Here is a 25,259-nt window from a genome sequence, read left to right on the forward strand (position 1 = left end):
ACCCCCTATGGAAGACTTGATCTTAATCTCCCACACTGGGGGTGTAGATCTCAAATGGAGTCACCCATTCAGTTAAGGGGGTACTACACCCCTGCCCAATTTTGTGCCTATTTTTGCATTTTTCTCAAAAATTATAGAGCATTGGTGACAAGTAAGATATGTATATTATAGGGGCAAGGACTACAACTGCTACACTGGATATTTTATTTCAGCACAGACAACAGTTGTGGAGTTACAGTCAAAAATGAGGGAAAACCAATATTTGATCAATAAATCAATAACTACTTGCCTTGAGTAGCTGAATTTTCAGTGCAGTAGTTGTAGTTCTTGCCCCTATAATATACATATCCTACTTGTCACCAATGCGCTATAATTTTTGAGAAAAATGCAAAAATAGGCACAAAATTGGCCAGGGGTGTAGTACCCCCTTAAGGTGATGTTTTCTGTAAGGTGGTGTAATTGTCAACAGGAATAGCCTGATAAGCAGCGTTCGAAATTGTGGTTGTCCGTTCGCCCGGGACAACTAAAAAGTCGCCGGACAACCAAAAATACTGATTCGGTTGTCCGCCGGACAACCATAAATCTGTAGCCAAAAGTCACCTTTGTAGGCCTACGGACAACCAAAAACTTAAGACGGACAACCAGAAATTGTAATCTGGTTGTCCGTGGGACAACCATTTATTTTTCCTCAATTCGAACACTGCTGATAAGTACCTGTTCTTTGAAATATAATGTCTCTCTGTAACAAAGGTTAAATTAATCAACAAGGGGGTTTTCTACCTGTCACCAAAGAAACACATACAGGATTGAGGATAGAAGCTTATTCTCAATCAAATACATTCAGTTCTATTCATTTTCTTTGATCAATTCATAATTAAGTACAATAAAGAATACATTAAATAGTGAACTTCATAATCAATTCATAAAATTCATATATAAAATCAATCTTCTTAACATAGTAAATGTAGAATGTTATTAGCAATAGTAATACATATATAAATTCTCTGGAACCAGATCCCTGGCAGGATCATACTCTCACAGAATTCCTGACCAAGTTCTTTGGACACAGAGTACAAATATGAGCCCGATTCCTTGTATCTTACTGGGTACTTCACCCAGTGGCGGCGCACCGGGTGTAAAGCAAATGAAAATATAGCAGGGTTTGAATAGGGCTGGGCCTTTGTTTTACTTAAAATGATGTCACCCGTGTTATAGGAGATGATAGATACACGACAGCGGCTAAAAACAATACCTTTATTCTCTAATTGAAACTTATTGCCAGAAGATAGTAAGAAGCGCCCGGTCATGTTATACAAGAGGCTAAGTGGGAGCTATTTCATGATAACAGGTGGGCAAATTGAGCCCTGATTCTGCTGATCAAAACTATAGTCTGTATAACTTCCTCGAGTCAGTAATTTTGATATTGTTTTTTATTGTATCTTTAAATGTAACGATGAGAAGTATATAAAAGTATACATTTTCAAAAAGGAAATGATGCAAGGAATTCAACTAACATAACAGATTCCTACAAAAATTAACAGTTTTTGAGAAAATCTCAAAATTTGATTTAATTTTACTGACTCGAGGAAGGCAAACAGAGTATAGTTAATATTCAAGTACATACACCATTCCAATTCACTGTAGTAGTAGTATTGTAGCAGCATTAATTACCAAAGCAATGGGTTTTCACTATTTTTAAATATTGCCCTGCGCTAGACGTTATGCTGTTCATCTTCATTGCACATCAAAGAACAGGGATAAGGAACTGGATTCTATAGACTTTTCACATCAAGCTGATCACTCGCACCTGTAAGATTAGTGTCTTTGAAAAGAGTGGCATGTTATCAATATATCACTGCACACATACACAGTGCAACCTACTTATAGTGCAGGGTCATGCATTCAAAAATAGTGTAAAGCCATTGGTATGGTAACTAATCCTGCCCCATCACTACTTCTACAGCAAATTGATTTACACATAATAGGCATAGCCTTGCTGAAAGGAGAGATTTAATTCATTGGCCCATCTCTGGACAATGCAATATTCATTTGCATACACTGCCTTTACACCATGCTGGTATTCACAGCATGTGAGGTAGTACAAAACCAAGTTACGAGGAATCGATGTGTACAAAACATATTCGCTGTCTAAGTGACGTAATAATCGGATTAACTACCATAGCAATAGATGAATAGAATTTTTGAATAGATCGTCCTGCACTACAACGTTCACTTGGTACCTATGCATTGAACCATATATGTCAAAGACATTCTGATCACTCGCACCTGTAAGATTAGTATCTTTGAAAAGAGCGGTATTGTATTCAATCTATGATTGCAGACATACACAAGTGATGAGTGCAACCTGCTTGTAGTGCAGGGCGATCTATTCAAAAATTGTATTCATCTATTGACGTCACTTCGACAGCGAATACCGTACAGAATCAGTGGTTATTAAGATACACATAGCTCTGAATAGCTACTTGAAATGATAATCTTATTTGGGTACATTAAAATCAACAGTGACATGATTAGCTTACTTGGGTACATTAGTTCCAATAACCGCATTACAGCATTATGAACTAATATAAGTATTGTGTATGGTTATGAATCATCTCTTGTGATTCAGAATTGCCCGAGGAGAGTAACAGGTAGTTATTGAACATAATACAAAGGTAGTAAGCTGCTCCTGATTCTTCACAGGAAAGCACTTTCCACAGGTAGGTACCTTTCAACACATTTTGTAATCAAACTTTCACACCAGCATCATGCAATTGTACGTGCCAACATTCTTGTATGACTCATCACAAATGGTTCAAACTTCTAAAAGTTGTTGCAATGAGTGCAAGTTCTTAAACCTGTCAGTTATACCTGCAAGCACTCTCCATAATGATTTACTTGCACATCCTATAATTTGATTACTTGTGCCCTTTGAAAATTTTTACTATTATTTTCACAACTTTGGTTAAGTTAAGACAATTGGACGATTTGAAAAGTTAACAATAATGTACCAAGTTTCCCCGTTTCTTTGGTCACTAAGTACCTGTATGATTTTCTTGGGCAATATGGTAATAAATAGAAGCCACGCCACGGCAGTATTTATTTTTGTATAATAATTCTGTAGCGATGGGTAAATTCTGCACAAGCATAATTATTTGCATAGATATTGCATACTGCCTCAATTTAATTGTGAAAACTTTGTTATGGTTCTCAACTACGCTAATATGGAAGAATGCACAGCTTGTAGAGAGCAACAATAAAGACTTTAAACATGCTATGACTGAGAGGCACCCTATCATTGGAACTCAAACATCCTCATCTGTCAGTACACGTTTCTTTAACCCAAATAGAAATGTTGTCTTGTAAAGATGTCTTATTTGGATAGACATGTTAACAAGCATGTGTTATGATTACAGATTGGTCGCATATTATTAATCTCTTTTCAAGCAAACCCCGATTTCTAAATTGAGATATGCCAGAAAAAAATGTAACATTTTGAATTCAGGTAACACTGCAAAGTTGCTTTTTAAATTCTTTTGTGAATATACTGACTTAAAACTCAAATATGCATCTCGTTATATAGTGTTGACTTTGCACAAGTTTAATATCTTGATCTTGAATGTGAAGTTACTATATTAAAGTTTCAATATAAGCCAAATAGTAGAGCCGCCTATATTCTTCAAATATAAATGTTTTCTGAACCCTGAGTGGGTCTATTTCTCTTAATCCCCTAATTCCTATTGTTGCACAACAAGGTTTTCACAAACTGCAGAATTTGACAGTATGCAACATCCATGCATGACAAATCAAATTTTATAAAATGTACACAATACTTTTCAATTTGTAACATTATAAGACATACTATACAAAAAAGAGCAATTACTTAAATTGCCAAATATAATCTCCAAATATTTGATTTAAATACAATGCTTTGGCTACTGCATACACATACAATCTAGACTTTATACAGAAAAAGAAAATGTAGAACAACATAATTTGAATACATTCCATCACCACACATGCTTCAATTCCAATGGAATTATATGTAATAATTAACATGCTTTGTTGTTACTTTTTAGATATATACATCTGGCAAAATATATGGTACAAGTTTTACAATAGAAAAAAAATTGCGTATACAAGTTTTGCTTTGTGTTAAATTGGCACAATTACTTTCAAGTTACAGGTACAGAGGTTACGGACAAAGATCGGTTTTCATATTCATAATATATCTTTACGAGTACTCACAAGATTTCATTTAAATTTGGTTGTAGATAACTTTGGTAAACCATTAGCTTAATTTCATGCAAACTTGCAACAAATTGATTAAGGCTGAATTTAATTGTACAAACCCAGCATAAAGTTATATGGATTAAGTGACTTAAAATGTGGGCACTTATAATGGGTTGAGAGTCTTGTGTAACCAAGTTTCAGTCAACTTACATGACAAGACATTTTACCATTAAAATCAAGTAATTGATTATCTGTTTACATGATTTAGATTCAGAACAACACGCTGGACCGTGACAATAATTGATCAAGACTGCTATTTTGTTGTATACCTGTCAACTTCAAAAATAATTAATATTTCAAAATGTCGAACAATTAAGTAAAGTGAGTTCAGCATTTAAAAGGGCAAAATGTCAAATGGTACAAATTGGAGATAAATGCAAATAACTCAATTTGTTCAATAAAATCACACTTCATCTAAAAACTACCAACATCACATCTGACTTTCCAAGTAGTCTTATACGAAAATACAGTTTTGATCAATTATTGTACCAGGCCACCTAACATGTTACCCATATTGCCAGTATGAGGAGAGTATGTTGCGATAAAAAAATCTTGTTTTCCTAATATATAGAAGACAATTGATTACAAATTACCAAGTGGAGTTGCAATAACTCATCAATTCATATAGATTTACTCAGCCTAAATTTGCACTTAATTGTCATCATCACATTGTTTGTGATTGTTTGAAACATATGGATGGTTGGCAACGTTTCTTATTGTTGGACTAACTCTGTCTTCCTTTTGTTGATTCTGTAATGCTTACAAATTACTTATTAACTTAGCAACAGGTGAGCTGCTAAACAGGTGCACAGTGTTACAACACTATTAACCACAATGTCTACCTAATCACAGCCTGTACAAATTAGTACTCAGGCTGAAAATGGGTGATAATTGAGGTTGGTATAGATAATTATCTGTGTTAGCTCACTGATGCATTGGATGGTTTTGTATAACACACTGGGTCAGGCATTGACTTGCACAAGAGAATACAATACCTGATCATTAGCAGTTAATGAATCAAGTAAATGACATTGAGATTTTTTAGGCTGAAGAATTTATAAGGTTTCGGTAATTCACTGAATCATACAGCCAGGCTTTTTGAACTTAATTATGTGTGTGCAACTTTTACTTGCAATAAAATGTATAAATTTACAAACATGATGAGCTGATCAAATACACACACGTTTACAACTAAAGAAAGAAAAACTGGAAAATATATGTAAAATTGAGTGATGCAGTACTACACTCTAAAGTATACTGCAATCAAAAAGTTTCAATTGATCTTGTTCATAATATTTGAGATTCAGAGTTTTTCTCTTCTCAAACTGTCCACATAAATTTACCAAGATACATACAGTCTGTCCATTGTGTATGAATAGTGCCCTCATTTGGCATGCTCATTGTTGCTGTTATACTAGTGATCACACTCAGCTCTAGCGACTATACCATTTTTCACCCAGATGTGGCAGTGACGTCAATGTGTTGAGGCAGCTGTTTCTTGCACGCATCTTGCGGCATCTTTAAACGTGTGTGTACGCCAGCACTTTGAGCGTCTACTTCTACTTAAAGCTGCGCCTAATGAAATGCGTACTGACGTCACTGCCACATCAGGGTGAAAAATGGTATAGGTCTAGTTTATCATCAGCCAAAAACAAATTAAGATACCATCAAAAGCAGTTTTAAAACTGGTCAACAACACTCACTTTTTTAACCGAATAATTCAAAGAAACCATTTTCCGTTATCAGCGGTGTAATGCTGTTGGTAGACTGACTGATGTTTCTCTAGTGTTTATTGATGTTGAAATGGTTTTTTTTTTTTTAATATTCAGTTCAAAATCACTGTTGTTGACCAGTTTTAGAACTACTTTTGATGTCTCTACCCAACACATATAAATCTGTTCATCCAAGATAATATCATTAGTATTGAGTATACTTTGTACACTTTTATGCTTTTAAAAATGGATATTAACAACTTTTATCTTTAAACGGATATCACTAAAGTAGCAAGGCTGTATTATCATGACATGTGTCGAAACAAGTATGTTTATTTTTACACAGCCCATACATTAATTAAATATTGATATGCTTAGAAATAATTTAATGACCACTCTATGATACTATACAATTCTTATTTTTCTTTTTCTTTGACTTTGATTTTAACTTACTGCCATGACTTTGTGATCTTTGCATGTGAGGTCTTGCTCTGTATGTTTCTACATATTTAATCCTAGATCCTACCATGCTGTTGCCTCTTTGGTATAAGTAATCATCGTACTCATCATCAGATGAAGATGAGCTTGAGTAATAGTCCTCATATTCACCTGTGTGTCTTCTCTGCCTGTATCTGTCCGAATGTTGATTCTGTAATGCGATTTCTGAAAACGACTTGCCGGTCACACGTTCAGAGTGATACGCTTCTACGCTGCGATCAAAATGTGGCATAGTCGGCCTGCTAGGAGAGCCACGATTTCTGGGTTGAGTACCATAGTGACTGGCATTGTCTGATCTAGCACGGTCCTTTTTATATTGATTCTGTTTATTTGCATAGCCGTTCCTGTGGGGACTGCTTTGCGTTTCTGATCTATCGTGGATTCCATTACATTTGCTTGTCTAGGTTTCATATCTTGCCTAGACCCACCGATTGTATTGGTGGCAGTCCTGATTTCACTTGATGTTCTCCGCCTATTCGCCTTCTCACTTTGTCGACCATCAACAAACCGTGACTCAAATGGGTCTTGCTTACGTTCTTGCTTCTCTTGCCTTGTTGCAAGGCTTTGAGATGACCCACTTGCTTTTCGTCTCTCTTGAGCTGTTCTCATGCTGCTACGCCTTCTATCTTCAGCTGCGTTTCTCTGCTGTTGTCTTAAATCAGGCAGAGATCGTCTTGATAAGTTCCGTGATCTATGCACCGCACGCCCTGATTCAACTTCTCGCTCCTCAGCAGTAGCAACTGATAAATTGTCTAAATTTAAATCTTGGACGTGGATCGGTTTCCGACTTCTTGCCGATTCCAGTTTTTCTGTTTCTACCTCTCCTCTGGCTACTTCGCCTCGACTGCAAGCACTGCTGCAGTATATGAGTCCGTGTTTTGGCAAGAACGGATGGCCCAAGAGAGACTTTCCACATGTACAACATGAGAAGCATTTCTGTGTTGCATGCCAATGTTGGCCTTCATGCGACATTTGTCCTTGGTCAACACCAATGGCTTCCCCACAAGCGTCGCAATATTCTGCGAACATAGTTTCAAAACAGTGACAACAGTATGGACGTCCTTCACGCATGATGTATCGTTGACCTCCGAGTTGAGCGTCACATTCAAAGCAGCAGAAATGTTTCATATGCCAGCTACGGCCCTCTGCTTCTGTGCACTCATCAGCAAAGATAATCTGAAACAGAAAGAAAACATCAATTTTAGTTTATTTGTCTACCCACAAGCTAGTTAGGCTATATAGTGTGTCTTGTCTCAAGTTGGGAGTAACACCATGTTGAATTTCACAGTGGCAGATTGGAATTGGTGCATTTACGTCACCAGCGTACAGACAAATTGCCCTTTAGTACACAATTCAAATCTGCCACTGCAAAATCCAACAGGGCATTACTTTCAAATTGAGACACTCTCAAGACCCCCTACATATCTGAAACCCTTGCAATCTATTGCGCTATTTCAAATGGGTTTCCAAGATACCCAAAACTGAATATGCCCCTAAAGACATCCTACAGCCGGGCCTACAGCAAATGCACACATCTTCTTTTTCACAAAACATATGCAAATACTAGACTGAAAGGCTCTATGCTTCCAGTAGGAGCAAGAGAGAGCGATTCATTCAAGTCTTCATATCATTCATACGGCTATATTTGGCTTGTACAGGAACAGTTCAGGTAGCAAAACGATACCGAGGATTTTAATTGAAAAAAGAAAAGTAGAAAAGAAGGAGATAAAGGAAAAGCAGTAGGTGAATAACCCACTACCAATCCTATTTACTTTAAACCAAATGGACATTGGCTAAAGTAGCACTACTAATCCAATTACACCAGAAAGTAAAATGGGAGAAATAAGATGCACTGTTTAAGAGAAAACACTATTACAATATTCCCTAGTTGCACTGGGCATCCCTGTGGAATTTGGTCAGTCCTTTGATATGTAAATGCAATAATTATTGTGGAAGAAAATGGCTGGTGGCTAGAGAGGTTTTAATTGGACATTTAAGAAGGTTGGACAAGATTATTTCACCGTTATGGTCACGCGAAATTTTTGGCCAGGAAGTATTGCATTTATTGCTAATATTGGGAGGATCCTGTTTTTCTTTTTTAGCAAAATGACCACTATTTTTCACGAACTCAGCAATCAAATGAAGAACATTAGAATGTTTCTGAATTGTGTCATGTTCTTTTCCTGTTCTTTTAAATTTATCCAAAAAACTGTATTTTCAAAAAGATGACATTGCCCTGAACCTTTAATTATGAAAATAGCCATATATAATATGATTAGGATTGGATTTGCTCCTAGCCATTTTCTACCTGTCAATCATAGTAGTAACAGACTGTAGCCTGGAAAAGGGAAGATATATTTTCTCAAGACACTTAGTAAGCGACTAATTAATGATAATTTGGAGCAAATCAAAGTGATAGAACTGCATTAGTTGCAATATTACAAAGTTGGGAAAAAATCAAGGAAGGATATAAAAGGCAAAAGTATATTTTGACTAAATGTATTTTTAAAAGGTTTTACCAGAGAGCAAAAAGTCATTATAATGAAAATATAAAAAGCTTTTTTTCCCCTGAATATTTTGCAAATAGGAAACTTTGAATATATGTCTTTTATCATATTTGTATATTTTTTTTTTCCTTCAAAGAAATGTCTTTCATATTTTGTTTAACATATATAATATTTCTTATTTTGCTTCAAAGTGTGCAAATTATTTAATAAAAATTGTGTATAAAGTATTGACTATGTATCATTAGGTTCATCTGGACTGTTAATCACAACTGTTTGATGGGAATTCATACTATCAAATCCATTTTTTGTGACATTCCTTGTTACAGTTTAATGCTGATATGCAATATTCATCAGATGTAGAGCTGTATATCAGCTTGAAATTGTAAAAAGGAATGCCACCAAAAATAGATTCAAATAGAATGAATTCCCATCAAACAATCGTTAAAAACATTAATGTTGAGTTTGCGGTTTACCTCATCACAGGCAGCACATCTTGGCTTGAGAGACTCTGCATGATGTCTACCGCAATACACCTTATTATCCTTGTAGAAGTAGATTAGATCTACTAAGAGTTCCTTGCAGACACAGCAGACAAAACAGGAAGGATGCCAGCATGCATTGTGACCAGCTCTTGATGCAGATACTGACATGTCACCACCACATATGGCATTGCCACACTAGAAGGAAACAAATAGACAAAAACAATTGTGATTGTTAGACAAAGTTCCTGCAACTTGTGTAATAATTCACACCTATTTAGTTTTTTTTTCTTTTAAAATTAAAATATACTAAAATTAAAAATCTGACCGACCAACCCTGTCCTTCACAAAGTGTGCGAGGACAAGCACACATTTTTTTCTTGGCTTATTGGTTGCTATTTTGTAGTCCAGGACCTCCTCTACCCATTATTATTATTTTTTGGTAACTTTTCATCAACACAAACAGGGAAAAGTGGACTTCACATGGACACCCAGAACTTGGTCTCATCAGGCTCAAAGTCTGATCCCTCTTGTTGGACCTTCAGACTTCAAGGTTTATGCCAACTGTGGTGTATGGATCCCCAGTTTCAACTAAGGTGTAAACTTGTGACAACTTGATGGAACAAAAAGAAAGTCTTGAATCTTAAGCAGGTGTAAAAGGACAAAGCCATCATCTGATAAACCTACTCCATCATGTAAATGACTGCATTCACTTCTTATTGTCTTTTGCCATTTTCTTTTAAATTTCTTGTAAGTAGATGATCTACTTAAGATGCTTAATGCATAGCAATGTCAAGGGCAGCTATATCCAAACGAGAGACGAAGTATCACAGGCTGCCTGAGGTTACGGAGGAATTAAACAATCTTATCCCACTAATTATGATAATCCCGGATTGTCAAAGGTTACTTGACTTATTAAATAGGTATTAAAATGTCTGCAGTCAATCCTGTATATTGCATGGATGGTTTACAAGTTTGACATCACAAAGCAAATGAGCCTCACTTGGTATTGTTTAGATTGATGATGTGGCTGTTCTTGAACAAAACTTCAACTTTCTTTTTGTAGATAAAAAGTTGAGAACTTGAGATTGTGAAAAATGACACTAGTTTATCACATAAACATGTTGATTACATATATTATACCATTTTCTTCCTACAATTTGAGTATTCAGTTGCCCACTATATTTTCAACACTCTTGTGTCACACCTGAGGGCTGAATATTTTCATGACCACAGTTCAAATATGTGATGCGTTCAAGCAAAATCAGTCGGAACTCAGAAATATTGAATTTTCAGTTTCTTATAGGATAGTAAAAAGCATTTACAAAGCTGTATTTTGCAGAAATTGAACAACCAGTTCCAAAGATATGAGCAATTAAAGAGTTTCCAAAACAACAGGAATCAAAATGAAATATTTTCTTTCTTTGGCTATATCTCAAAATCAATATTTCCAAGTTCCGACTGATTTTGCTTGATTGCATCACATGTAAAAATAAAATGCTTTTACAAAACCAGACTAAACATGCAAAGTATAAATTCAGTGGTTGTTGAGACACATCTTTGATAGGCCTACGTCTCATTTGGCTTACTATAGCCAACCATGTCACCATTTTATTCTAAAGATTTCTCAAGTTGAACATCCCAAACTCTTAAAAACATGCATGCGGGAGGCTATCTGTATGGTAGCGATTTGGGTATGCGTAATTGGGTGTAAACTCCAGCTGGTAAGGAACACGGTAGGTACGCCCTCCATCATCCTTTCACAACACACTTGCCTTAGAGGCACATAGATTAAACTTGTATTAGCGCATTGGAGGTCTAGATGACAATCTTTCTTTCCTCTTGCAATATTGCAACCTACCTGTACCCTTGTCTAATACCATTGACTTGCTGTTCTGTTTGTTTCCTTTTTAAATGGGCCCTAATGCTTTGTGACTTTGTAGAGTATCATACACAGAATCAAATTGCTTTTGCCATTAGAAACCTATTATATTGGGTTCAGTTTATATTAAGAGGAGAAATGGAAATCTGGGCTGAGTAGTTAGTTCTGATCAAACTGGGGATCAATTATTTTACACAAGAATATGTAGTGGGATGTAGTATTATGTTTTAGTTTTACTTTATTTTATTTTCAGGTGTGTCAAAATTGACTTCTGTAATACAGCTGATTATGTTGTGGTAATAGAAATTTCTACAGAGAACACAAGATGCTATTTTGATGATTGCAAAATCATAACTAGCACTTTATGTTTAACCTTCTCTGCTTCAAAACTGCACAAGATAGTAAGCTCTAGTCTAGGTACTTTCAACAACAGATGGAATTATTTTAGAATACCCTCCCATTTTTTCCAACATGTCCAATGGGGCAATTTTCTAGGACCTAATATATCAGTCAAAAAAACTTTAGTTGCAGTACCTGCATTACATGATGCAAGTGCTTTTGAAGCTACGTTTTACAAAACAATTGAGGAGACAGCAGCCTATGGCATACATTGGTATGTTTGAAAATCATTTGAATGTCATGGATACAGGACACACTGCTCAAAAAGCTATTTTCCCAGTCACTTGGATACCACTGTAAACCGGACAACTCCAGCTGTTGAATAAACACCTGCCTGCATCATACACAAGGCTAGGCATCCATTTAAACACCACAACTCCACCTATCACACCGGTAACTTCATGATCGATATCTCCTCCATTTATCTTAACTTGTCCTAACTACTTCCAGTCCAACCCCAAGATCCCAATCCCAACACCGAGATTGAATCAAGATTAACACCATGCACCAACTGCAGCTGTGCATAAGGTCTCCATATTTACTTCTGTGCAATGCCCTTAGCAGTTTTCTTGATTGAACCTTGATTTGAATATTAGTATTGAAAAGGTGGAAAAAATCTGAAAGAATTGTTCAATGCTAAGCTGGCTTTTTATCCATTATATGTGTGTGTTATCTGAGGTTGTCTTTACAAAACCATTTCCTATCGAGCCTCATAGACAACATGCTGACCACTCAGTTACACCTGCGTGGCAAATTTGACACCCCTTTTCCGATCACACTTTGAGATATCAAATTTACCACTGTAATATGATGACTTTTCTCACTTTGAGCACTTAATAATTTCTTTTATTTGTTCAATTGTCATTGAAATTGTGGTTTTGATGGCTGATTTTGATACAGTGGCCTGGTGATTAAAACCCAGGTGTGGTTGGCTGTAGTGCAAGCTTTTTATATTTAGTTGCAATAACAAGAAAAGAATCATAAGCAAAAAAAAGTCTCTTTCAGAAATAAACTTGTAAAATGTTCTTAAACTAGACCAAGCTAGACCAATCTAGACCAGCTCAATCTGAATCGATATATCTATGTATGCTACCTGAGCAAATCTATTGCGCATATCCAGATTCATTTGGACATTACGGGTAATCCTGCAACACTGGAGCATAAAAACTCACATACACTTTTTGTTTTTACAAAAATGTGCCCCACCCCATTTGATAAGTGTGCTATTAAATTAAATTACAGAATGCAATGTTTGGAAGCATTTCTGGGAAAAAAATTTAGGGCACCTTTAATGTCCTGCAATGGTAGTTGGTCCAGCAGTTCTAAATCCATTACTATCCACTGAAGGGCATAAAATATACATTTTCATATTTGCTTGCTACATACACCAAGGCTCTCTCATTTGTGATGAAAAAAGATCATGTTTTTGCCTTAAACCAACAATATTCTTTTGCCATTCTGGACAGAGTATCACCCTTGGGTTTGATAAAAAGGATTGTAAAAACCAAAAGATATAGTTGCCCTTCAGTAACTCTGAGTAAGATGAGCTGCTCTGTATGTTCACCATATTTATTTATACTGCTTCATCAATTATGTATGGTAGTAACACATCTCAAGTTCAACTTGAAATTGAGACCATTGCAAGAGAGATGAATATTGAAGCTCTATGTATCATATCTCTATGTATCATATCTTAAAATGACAACTCTTCTCATCAAGATGTTATTTTTGCATTCTGAACATTTTTCATATAACATCACCATCACTCAACTGAAACAAATAATGATGCATTCATGTTCCTCCTCTTTAGAGCAAACTGATATGAAGGACTAAAAGTTTTTCATTTGTAAATTTGCCACTAAAAATAGAACAACCCTGTGACTATGCATGAATTACTTGCGAATGTAATGTGTTATTGAGAGCAGCATTGAAATACCTGCATTTTATTCATTTGCATGCAGTTTGTACTTTCCTAAACAAGAATTGTAAAATTTTCAGATTTTATCCCAGGAATTACTAAACAGGTAATTGGGATATTGGTACTTACTTGAAGTACATTTCCTATGCTGGGTCCAAATTGGAGCACAAGCATATATTTTCTTTTGAAAAATTTGATGAGTTAATTCATACATAGAATGCATACAGCATCCATCCACACAGTGTTAATTCGTATAAGGTTCCTGCCTTAGAGACAACTATCTTTTTTCCTTTTCACTAACTTTTAACACTGCATTTCATCAACTATTCCATTCGTTGGTGTTATTTGATCTACTAACCTCATAGCACACACACCCAGCCAAAGTAAGGGGCAGCGGCCGCGCTGTCCCCCTCCCCAGGGCTTCTCTCTTTCGCTGTGAGCTAAATAAGCGCAGCTCTCGTTTTTCTTCTTCGCTGAGTCCATTGCAGTAGCGTACTTCATTGTCGTGAGGGGGCAGCTGTTGGAGAAGGGATTTGATGCGGTATTTCTCCCCGTCACTGTTCACATACGGAATCTTGTCCTCTGGGAGGGCACACATGTATTGATGGACCTGGATAACAGAAAAAAACAGAGATAAACTGGTTACAGAATTATGCTGTGAAAGTAACTGTTTCAAAGTAACAAATGTGCATACAAAAGGCAAACATGTACACACACCCGTGCATACAACCCACACATGATGACACATCCACCCCACCCCCACCCCCACACACCCCACCCTCACACACATAAATACCACTGACAAAGATAGACAGGAATACTCACTTCCGAGTTTTTATCACCTTACCATGGAGACACACATTTGACTCTTATTTGTCTTACTGCTGACTGTTCTGAGTCTTTACCTCTTACTGCAGCCTCCACAACCTACTGCCATGACTGCGGACATTATAGCGCATTATTATGCATATATCCTGTTTATTCTCACTGTACTTGCTTCTACCTCACCTAACCAACTCTTCTTATAGTTGAATGACCAACTGGTTGTACAACTAAAATGATTCTGAATCTTCATACACATCATTCATAAAATGGCTCAAGTAAGATTCACTCAATGTGACTTATTAATTTTGTAATATGTTTTTCTTAACACTTCCAAGAAGGCATTACTGCTTGCCCTGTAATAAACCCATATCACAATATTCTACACACAGCTTAAAATGTTGACATACAAGGGAATGGTTTCAACATTTTCCTCACTACATTGTCATCATGTTGATCAAGAACTGCCTACCCAACACCATGAACACTTAATGTTTTAGATGTAACTTTGATGGTAATACTTTACAACTACTTTGAAAATGTTGTAAAAAAAAGCATTGAAAGCCATAATGTATGGACTTTTCTCTACACCAAAAAGCACAAGGGCAAATGTTCATTCAGGCAGCTATAACCGAGCTATAACAGGTATTTCAGTGATCAAGTGGGCAGTCCAAGATAGGGTGGGTATTTTAGTGACAATCAAGTACTCAATGTTGTCTGAATGAGCAGCAAAGAAGCTAGCAAGGACAACTGCACCTACTTGACAGCACCCAGAACACTTGAGGGTTCTTTGACCTGGACAACGATAGAGATAGTTGACAAGCATCTTGCTATGCCACGTAGCTGCACGAGTCGGTATCCCCGACTATTACTGAGCCAACTATATACTAAATGTGACTTATAGTAGAGATGGATTGTACTACTGAGTTTACTTCAGCAGATATTGTGATGAGTATACTACTGAATGTTCTTGAAAATCTGCAGAGTATTCAGTATTTCTCTTTTCCAATTTTGCCCTCCCTTTAATGGGAATATTGGTAAACCGTATGTCTTGTAAGACCCCCTTATAAAAGGTCAGACTTTAAATATTCCAACACTAACAATTCTTGACTCTGACTTGTTTCAAATCATCAATGATAAACGATTAAAGTCTTACATCCCCTATTTGCAACTCCTGATGATTTGAGAAGTTGATGATGACAGTGGGTATTTGATACAATGTAAGACTATGAAAATCGGAGGGAAATAATATTAAACAATGGTTATAAACTGTATCCTATTTTAAAATGGACAAATCTTTAGATCCACTGCTGCACTTATCATACTTTATAATAGATCTTCGTTCCTCTCATCTATTTTTTATTCCACCAAAATCACATACAATTTCCATCTCACCACACCAGCTGTACATCTTCTAGTAGGACTCTCCTCATCTCATCTCCTCTCTCATCATTTCATCAAAACATTCCATCAAAGGTATGTTAACCAAGGCAATAGCTCAGCTTCTGGAGATAATTACTACGATTCTCCATCCCGAAAATCATGAAAATGACAAAACCAGATGCTACTGAAGAAAATCAGTTATCTTTATGCATGAAGATGATAGTGAGAAATGCTATTAAGAATAATCTGGGGGGTTAATATGGGTTTCACTACTTCTTGCAATATTCATAACCATTAACAAACTCTTATGCTACATTCACACCATAATGAGTCTCATTATATGATTTGTAATGTTGTACTATTACGTATAGGATTTCAATCTAGCATCATTCCGTCACTCCAACTTATCCAATTTATCACATTCCATCACAACTCAGCATGCAGATAGAATTAGCATCCATCTAATGCTATTCTGGGAGTAAGACAATTCTTGCCCGAAAGGCACGCTGAAATCAATTTAAATAGATCACTTCCAACCCACTTAAAACACCCAAATATACGCTATTAAATTCCAGCACCCAGGTAGGGTCTCGTGAGGTTGCAATACCTCGAGCCATAACCTACTTCCCACCTGCATTGACGACTAAAATAAGAGGTAAGACTGACTTTTATCAAGTCAAAACAAACAACCCTCTTCCAAGTGGCTTTCTACGGGAGATCAATAAGGGGTTGAATTCCCAAGTGGCAAAACAAAAGCACAACCCTCTAATCAATGCTAATATTTTCATATCGACAACCGATGTGGTGTTGTCCAGAAAATTAATGAATGAAAAACAAGTGATGACCAACAACTTATTCAACTCAGGTGGTGAGTAACATCATCGGCGGAAGACATTTCTCACGCGGTGATGCAGCCAGGTGAGCCAGTACGACAGGAAATTCCATAGGTATGTGTTAAAACAACGGCAGGTAATTTGATATTGACTATTGAAGATGATGGCTTGATTCCCAGAGATGCTACGATGTCGTCCTCGTTGATGATGAGGAGAAGGGGAAACCACCCCGCTGCATAATAAACTATCTCTGTAATCACTCAGCTGAGTCAGTCAATAACCCCGACAGGTAAGGCTAGGATGACATTACAGGTACATAGTTTATTTTTAGTTTGAAGCATGCCAGTAGTTGACTTCTAAGCGGGATATCAAGATGAGTTCTGTTACTGAAACTCTCACTTGGAAACTTTTCTGTGACATGAGACATGCCATACTTGAACATAAAACCAGAGCATAAATTTAATTAAGTATTGTACAAAATGGTTCACATCTAATGACACTTAAGTTCCTAATAACATTCATCTGCTGACAAAAATGACAATTCCTGTATGATCCTCAAATTACCAACATTTCTTGACTGCCCACCATGCCCAAAGTAAACCGATTAAATTATTCACGTCCAGTCCAGATTTTAGTACAGAATTTCCACTCACGTGCTGCGTGAGATAAAATGTACAAGTTCCCAAAGTTTCAATGAATAGGGTCTTATCAAATACTTGAAAACAGGAAAAAAAAGACACAAAATTAAAATTCTGTGAGCATGGTGCGTATATCATTACATCCTATGTGCACCTGCTGTATTCTATAGTTTACTCATACATAGAACACTACAATTTCAGTATCTCTGATACTATGACTTATCTAGCTCCTGACCTAAACCAGTGAACAATAATAACTTGCAATCTCCTATTCCGTAAGACCATCTGTTGATTAATATTCATGGCATGGAAAAGGACATTTTAGTACTGCGGTGGAGCCTGATCTCAGCACCTCAAGCTGCTGAATCTGACTCCTTAATATCAGACAAGATTACATTGGAATCAAATAATCCAAAATGTCTGCAAAGGTGAGAGAAAATTGATAGCGTAATCAAGAATTTGTTATGAAAATGGGAGATCTTGTGACAAATTCAGTCTGAAGTCACTTCCAGATTTACACTGTAAAACAATACCATGTTTCATCATTTGTTTCCAAAGATGAAGTATCAATGTATGAATATCAGGAGTAAAAACCTGTCATCAAATCAAAATGTAAGATCAATTGTAAATCTTTGTAAACAGGTCAATGTATACTTCAGACTACTGAGATCTTGTGTGTCAGATATCATGCAACATAAAAATTGATATTTGGTAGAAATCAGCCAGCATTTAATGTTAACTGAGAAGGGCGTCATTTCAAAATTCACACCAAAGTGGATGTTTCCGATTACTTTCAGTCTCCAAAGAGTATCATGATTGTAAAACATGTGATTGAAGCATCATGCAATTAACAAATGAATCAAAGATTGATACTGATCAATATCAAACAACCCAAGAACTATCTATAATAGAAAACCAAGCGGATGTTTCAGATTGCTTTCTTCAAACATCACTCAATTTCTGAAACTATAGACCAATAAACTGAAATAGTTTAAAATCATCTGCAGATATATCGCTCACATCTTGCTTACCTCTTCACTTGAACTCAGACTTGAAGTGCTCTCAGCTAGTGGCCACATCGCAACACCAGGCACAGGAAATGTCCTACGCTAGACATAAGGCTCCATAAACGTAATGGCGTGCTTCACGTTTGCGATGGTTAAACTCACAAAAGACAACGCTTGTTAAGAAAAGCTAAGTAGGACACCTGATAGGCATATAATAAGGTCCATTGAGACTTCTAGTATGTAGAATGCCATACCTGTGTACTGGTACCATATTGGAATTTACCAACACAGACAGGGAAAACTTTTAGCTTAGTAAGGCAAAAAGAGGAATAATATTGGATATATGATCTTTTTATAGGATAAGAATCCCAAATGAAAAGAGTACCATGTCTATGCATTTGGATGCTACGATGAATCACTGCATATTTATCTTAAACGCCATTGACCAAACTTTGCAAGGAATTACAAAGCACTGTAATTCAAGATGCACACCTGAATTTGTGGGATGCACAAAAGCGTTTTATGAAAATAAATACCGATGTGCATTTAGGAGTCAAAGTTGCAATGTTATTACGCGATGTCGTCACCGTGAAATGTGGCACAGAGTGAACCGAGATATGAATTGAGCGTGGTGTCGTCCATTAAGTTTTAGCGCTGTATGTCTTTGACTTATCGCGTTTTATTGAATTGAGGTTTTAGCTAAGCCCATATATGTGGTATGAGTCAGAATGTTATTTGATTCACAGCTATAGATAGGCATAAAATGAAGATGAGAGGCAAAAACAGGGTTTAAATGATTTCAAGAGAGCATCAACCTGTGAAGCTGTTATTCTCAGGTAATTGCCATGAGGGGTGTAGGGACACATACATTCACTACAAATCAATATGTAGAGCAAATATTACAGCAAATGAATCAAAATTGGGATACAATATTGACGGTATTAAAACTGTGCTGTCATATTCTGTATTTTAAAAAAGAATGTGCCCCCTCTCTCTTTCTCTGTTCTCTCTTTGCTTTTCACCCGATTGGTCTGTCTACCTGTCTGTCCTATCTCTTCTTGTCACTGGTTCTAACTCTGAATGCTGCTTCTTATCTGTCCTGGGGGGCATGGGGACCCCCGAACATAACTTTCCCCAATAAAAAAAATACAGAATTTACCATTTTGGCAGCAATTTTGTGGAAATTTCATGATTTTGACCCCTCCCCCTGAAATTCACTTTTCACCCAATGCTCCCTGAAAAAAGTTTCTGGTATCGCCAATGCCTTTGTCTGTCTTTCTACTCTCTATAAATATCCACCATACATACAACTCTTTCTTGTTATCCTTCCTATTTGGATCATTTCTGTCTATAGCCCATTGTATACTCGCAGCATCGTGCAATGTTGCAATCCTGTTTTCTATCACAGTATCGTGGAATGAAATTGAAATATATTCTATGTGATGTATCGCTATCAATAGGAAAGTGTTCCTATACACCCTACAGCATGATAGCTTGTGTTTGTGTTGAAGTCCCGATAAGTTAACCTGACCTTCATTTAACAGCAGCCAATCAAAATTGAGTAGCACTGCAATATCACAACAAAGTTGAACAACGTTGAATCCATCCCACGATAAGAATTTTCATTGTGGAAGTCGTAAAAATCCAGCTCAATTTCCATCGGGCTTATGTCTCTGTCCTTCCCTGTCTCTCCCATCACGGTTGTTTGATGTATATAGAATTGGGTTCATTATTAACTAAATGCAAACTCTAGATGGCACTATTTATCCTAAATCATATTTCTTTATTTGCAAGGGGTAGGTGATTAATACTGCTATTAAAACACCTAGAATAGGTGAAACAAGCAACGAGGAAATTCTATAAACATACTTTATCAAACAATAAAAGGAATTATTTGTATTAAAAGCTTGAAAGAGTAATTTCCAGTAACTAAATAACGCCACCAATTTGGTCATTAATAGATACATTTTATATCCGAAAAAGCTTTAAAAATGCTATAAAAGTGAATCATTGTGTAAAAGAGGGGAAATTAAAGTTGAGAATGACTCAAAAACATCTGTATACATTAGCATGATATCACTTTTAGCTGTTTAAGCCTAAAATGTGGTTATACATGATGTTTTGTTTGAAAAACTAATAAATGATCCAATCAAACAACCGTGCCCAGTGAGGTACCTTTCTTTTTCTGTCTGGTATACAAAATAATACTTCATATCAATGGTCAAAACAAGTTTTCAGTATTCAAATTAGTTTACAGGCTCTATTTCCAAATAACACCTTAACAGGCCCCCTTACAATTAATAGCTCAGCATCACCAGGAGGAGACTTCTTCACCTATTAGCCAAGCAGTCACACCAGTAATTAGCCAGCTCCAATCTCCCTGGGGTTGGTTGAATGAACTTTTCAAGTTACGGAATTTGCAAATGCGAATGCATATCTTCACAGTGCTTCATTCTGTCATGAGTAGGGATGGTTCTCCCTTGTGACTTGATCATATTCATCAGTCATCTCAGGTGTAAATACCTGGTGACAAGGTAAAGTGGTGGGGTGGGATAGCAAATGATTGGCCTATTAAACATGGCTACTGTAACTTGTCCTATCTTGTCAAGTATTTTATGTTTAGATGAAGGAGGATGACCACAGGTCTGTTACGTTCAAAAGGAAGTTCAAGAATCCTGTAAAATCATCTAGTAAATTTACTAGGATAACAGGCAACACAATTTTTGTAATAATTACAGATGTTCCCAAAAACAGGCATACCATAATGGTTAGTAAATGCTCTGCTTTCAATTTCATGAGCATGATGATGAGATTGCTTGACTATCATATTTGTTTCTAATACCAACACTTTTTCAACCATCCCAATAAAGCTGTCTTCCTCCCCTTTTTGTTACAATTCCTTACAGCATAAAACAGATCCTATAATCTGAAAACACTGAAATGTCAAATTATTTTCAGTTCTTATCTATCACACATTAAATCATCTCCCAAATTTTGGAGTGCAACAAACTTTTCTCTCAAAATTCACATGCCCAAAACAGCAACATCACACCAACTGTAGAGTGCTTTAAAAAACTGTAGCTCTATCATATCAAATAAAAGTTGTTGCAATTCTGTCAATGATACTCCGCTGACAAATTGATATCATATTGACTTCCTTTTCATAAATTTTCAATGAGGATGTGAATGGCTGTAAGTCTTACATGAATGCAGAATACAGATTTATTTTTATGACAGCAGATACTAAAAGATGCACTATGAAAGGATTGATAATGCTGCTATAATGCAATCAAATCACCACTACATTGATAAAAGGTTTTCAAATACGATATACTCCTCTACGGAATAAAAAGAACTGATTTTATTACAGAGAATGTAATATTACCTATTCTGGGAGGTTTTTTTGGGAGGAAAAAAATCGTCTATAGATTTTAACGTTACCTCACTGTTTCAAACTGTTTAAACACTTCCTGTTGGTTTTTTATTTTCATCAATTTAATAACTTGAAAATAAATGAAATATATATACATTTCTACTGGTTTTGAATTTATCTACAAATCAAGTGAAAGAAAAGTGAACACATTTTATACAATTTATTCACTTTTTTTTATGTAGCTCAGTTGCCATGTAAACTAAAAGCACAAATTTAGGTGTAACATTTCAACTTTGTAAATTTAAATTTCTTTTAAAACTTTGCCTCTGTTTTTCAGTGAAACAGTAACTGTATATATTTAATGCTCATTTGGCAGGCAAGCTTTAGGACTACTAGTGTCTTTTTTGCTGTTAGTCACGTAGCATACAGTGTAATGATGTATTATATTGCAGACATTATCCAATGTTCTACTTCTTCTAGCCTGACTACCCATATCTTTAGGACAGCAAAACATCTGACAGGGATCCTACTATCATCAGCCTGTTCCATATTTGGCTAAACCTTTAAGCCGCTAAAATGTTTTCAAGTTTTCTGTAAAACGACACGGCTACCACCCTACGGAGCACAGACAGCCTCTTACACCACAATTACATGCTGCATCCGTGGCATATGGTATTAGGCATTTCACATTGCTGATGTTCATGATGTTGTGATAGAGATTGAATTTTTGATGATATCTCCCAGGTATAATCATAGTTGAGACTAAACTGAGTAGAGACAGTTATGCTCACATGGTGGCAATTCCTTAAGAGTAATGAAACAGTAAGATTGTATTTTGTGTGATAGGCTATGGAGATCAAGTTGGTGTAGTGGTTCATACACAACCTCACCAATATGTTCTGGGTTCAACTCCATGTTGCGCCAGAAGGTTGGTTGAAGCAGGTACTCCCAGTTTCCCTCCTCTTGTAAAACCGAACCTGTTTCCATTGTTCTGTCAGGGCTGCAATTGGGGTCCACATGCAGGCTCGATCCAGAGCTCCAACTGTTTGGATGGTTAACATATATTTAAAATTCCCATTTCAATTTTAAGATGTAGTACTTGAAATTTAAAAACATTGCAAATCCATCAAAATTGCTAACTTTCTGCAATCACTTGTTTGAACACAAAGAGTTTGATGTATTATCACCATCACACAAATTTGGTAAAATCTCAAGATATCATAATCCACTTGAACATGCTTTAGTCAAAAGCAAGGCAGCAAATCTTCTCCATGCAGGAACCTATTTCTGCAAATCTCACAATCTATGACCATTAATCTATAGAGAAGTTTAAATGCCACCAAAGAAGATCAATCCTGAAATCCCCTTTTTTCTCATTTCCTGCCCACAGTCAGCATTTAACTGGATAGCTATATTTGTTTTTATAGCATTGTCTCTGTTCATTTGATTTCAAGTATTGTCTGCTGAATTATGCATAAAACAGGATATCACATCTTGTGGCAAATATTAAACTAGTCTCTCCTGACAAAATAACAACTTATGACAGGATGAAAACTGACAGATATTTTCTTTGTCAATATCCTCAATGTAGAAATACTTTTCTATCTGGCATTTTATATATTTATTTCTACATTTCTCATACCTTCGTCTTGAAATATGCTACATTATGTTTTTTCTCAGAGTGGGAGAAAGATAAATCTTTGATGACATTCAGTTTCATCAATTCCATCATCACATGATATTGGCATGGTAGTAAAAAGAAGTTTTGTTTAAAGGAAGGTGGCCCGATATATTTGGAAAATGGAATTCTTTAAAACTTACATATAGGGAGGGGCCCCTAGCCTAAACCACAGTCAAGACTAATTTGACAGTTTTTTATGCTTTCTTTGGAAATATCCTTATTTGGAATGCCTTATTTCAATATGTTAATGAGAACAATATGAGCTTTCATCTGGTACCAAAATTTGCAGTTTGATGGTGTAAAAAGTGTGGGATGAAGCTGTCAATAGGGTCGCCCACCTTTAAGCCTATATTTTGTATCAAAACACAAGTTCAAGACAAACTACCATCAACAAAGGAAAATAGCAGAATACTTCCATTGGACCTCCAATTCCTCAATAGTTCTTCAAAATTCTAAAACCAACATACATGTAACAAATGTCAATTGAGCCACCAAGCAGAAACATTTAAGAGAAACTCCCCACGGCATGCTTTGAAATGATAACAAAAACTATTTGCGTTCATACATACATCCACATTGAAGAATATATTAGACTCGAAGCTTGACCCATCATCATTTGCGACTGGTTGAAAGGAATAGGGTTTCCAGTTGCGTTATTTCAGCTATGAAATGTGATCTTTCTTGGGTCACGATTCTACAAACTAGATTACTGATGAATGGACTGGGAAGTTAGCTTTAGAATCGGTTCAAATGCATGTATTTATTAGCTATTATTATTGAAATTACTTTGTACTAGGATCAGATGACATTGTTTTTGGAAGACCATCTGCATTGGATGCCAAACTATTTTGTGCTTCAATTTGTCTACTTTGGATAAAGAGTATCCATTTCTGCAGTTAAAAAAAACAAAATATGGTTTATTGACCTTTATCTAATCTGATCCAATCAAACAGGCTGGGGGGTCACTCCTCCAAATCTTCCCCCAAAAAAAAAAGTCCTGTGAATTTGCCCGTAAACCCTAAATAGTTTTTGTAAGATCACATTTTTCCATTATTATGTTTTGATGAACCCAAGTGTGTGAAAATATTGGATCCAAAACATAATGATAAAATTGGATGTTTTATGCCCAATATTTATTGGTCTCGCTAAGAGTTTTAAAATATTGGATGAGACGTAGTCGAGTCCAATATTTTAAAACTCATAGCCAGACCAATAAATATGGACTCAATCGATCCAATTTGATATCAAAATGGTGTACCAAATGGCTTCAAATAGGGCTGCATTTTGAAAATTGTCCTAATTTCAAGGAGAAAATCCCCCTTCAGACACCCCCTGTAATGCACAAGTGCAACAAGCAGTGCAGACATGCAGAAAACTACTTTTTCCAAAATTCAAATAATTCCAGGCTATTATAGGCCTGAAACAAAACTCATGTACAAAAATAGTCTTTTACTTTCACAGTAACAGAGATTAGCCACCTTCTTTTCATCAAACCTCTTATTCCATCCATACTTTTCCTTATTCCCACCATCCAAATTTCAATTCCCTTCCTTCCATCCATGCATCCCCATTACTTACCTGTTCAGGTTTTAAGCCAGGTGGTATCCAGGTATATTCTTCTAAGACACAACCACTATCATCATCTGAGGCTGAGTTACGTTGGAAGTCTGTCATCATGCGACTAACTGTCTTCTCCTGGTCACCAGCCATTACATTGTGGTTTTCTCTGGGACACTTACAATGTTGGCAAATTTTTCTGAAAAGATAGAAAATGGAACAAAAAGTTAGAAACTAGTCGAATTTGATGCTTTGTTAGATTTTGAAGGACTATACA

General features: G+C 36.1%; 1 protein-coding gene across 1 annotated transcript in view; it reads right to left on the reverse strand.

The window, feature by feature from the left end:
• Window positions 1-894: 894 nt before the first annotated feature.
• LOC140158811 (prickle planar cell polarity protein 3-like) overlaps window positions 895-25,259 on the reverse strand; it is a 125,911-nt gene continuing 101,546 nt past the window's right edge. Inside the window, 5 exon segments of the mRNA XM_072182036.1 lie at window positions 895-6,723; window positions 6,726-7,679; window positions 9,484-9,687; window positions 14,047-14,298; window positions 25,004-25,181. Coding sequence (XP_072038137.1) covers window positions 6,403-6,723; window positions 6,726-7,679; window positions 9,484-9,687; window positions 14,047-14,298; window positions 25,004-25,181 — 1,909 coding nt within the window. The 3' untranslated portion in view covers window positions 895-6,402.

The sequence above is a fragment of the Amphiura filiformis genome, chromosome 8 (genome assembly GCF_039555335.1).
Source record: "Amphiura filiformis chromosome 8, Afil_fr2py, whole genome shotgun sequence".
Lineage (NCBI taxonomy): Eukaryota > Metazoa > Echinodermata > Ophiuroidea > Amphilepidida > Amphiuridae > Amphiura > Amphiura filiformis.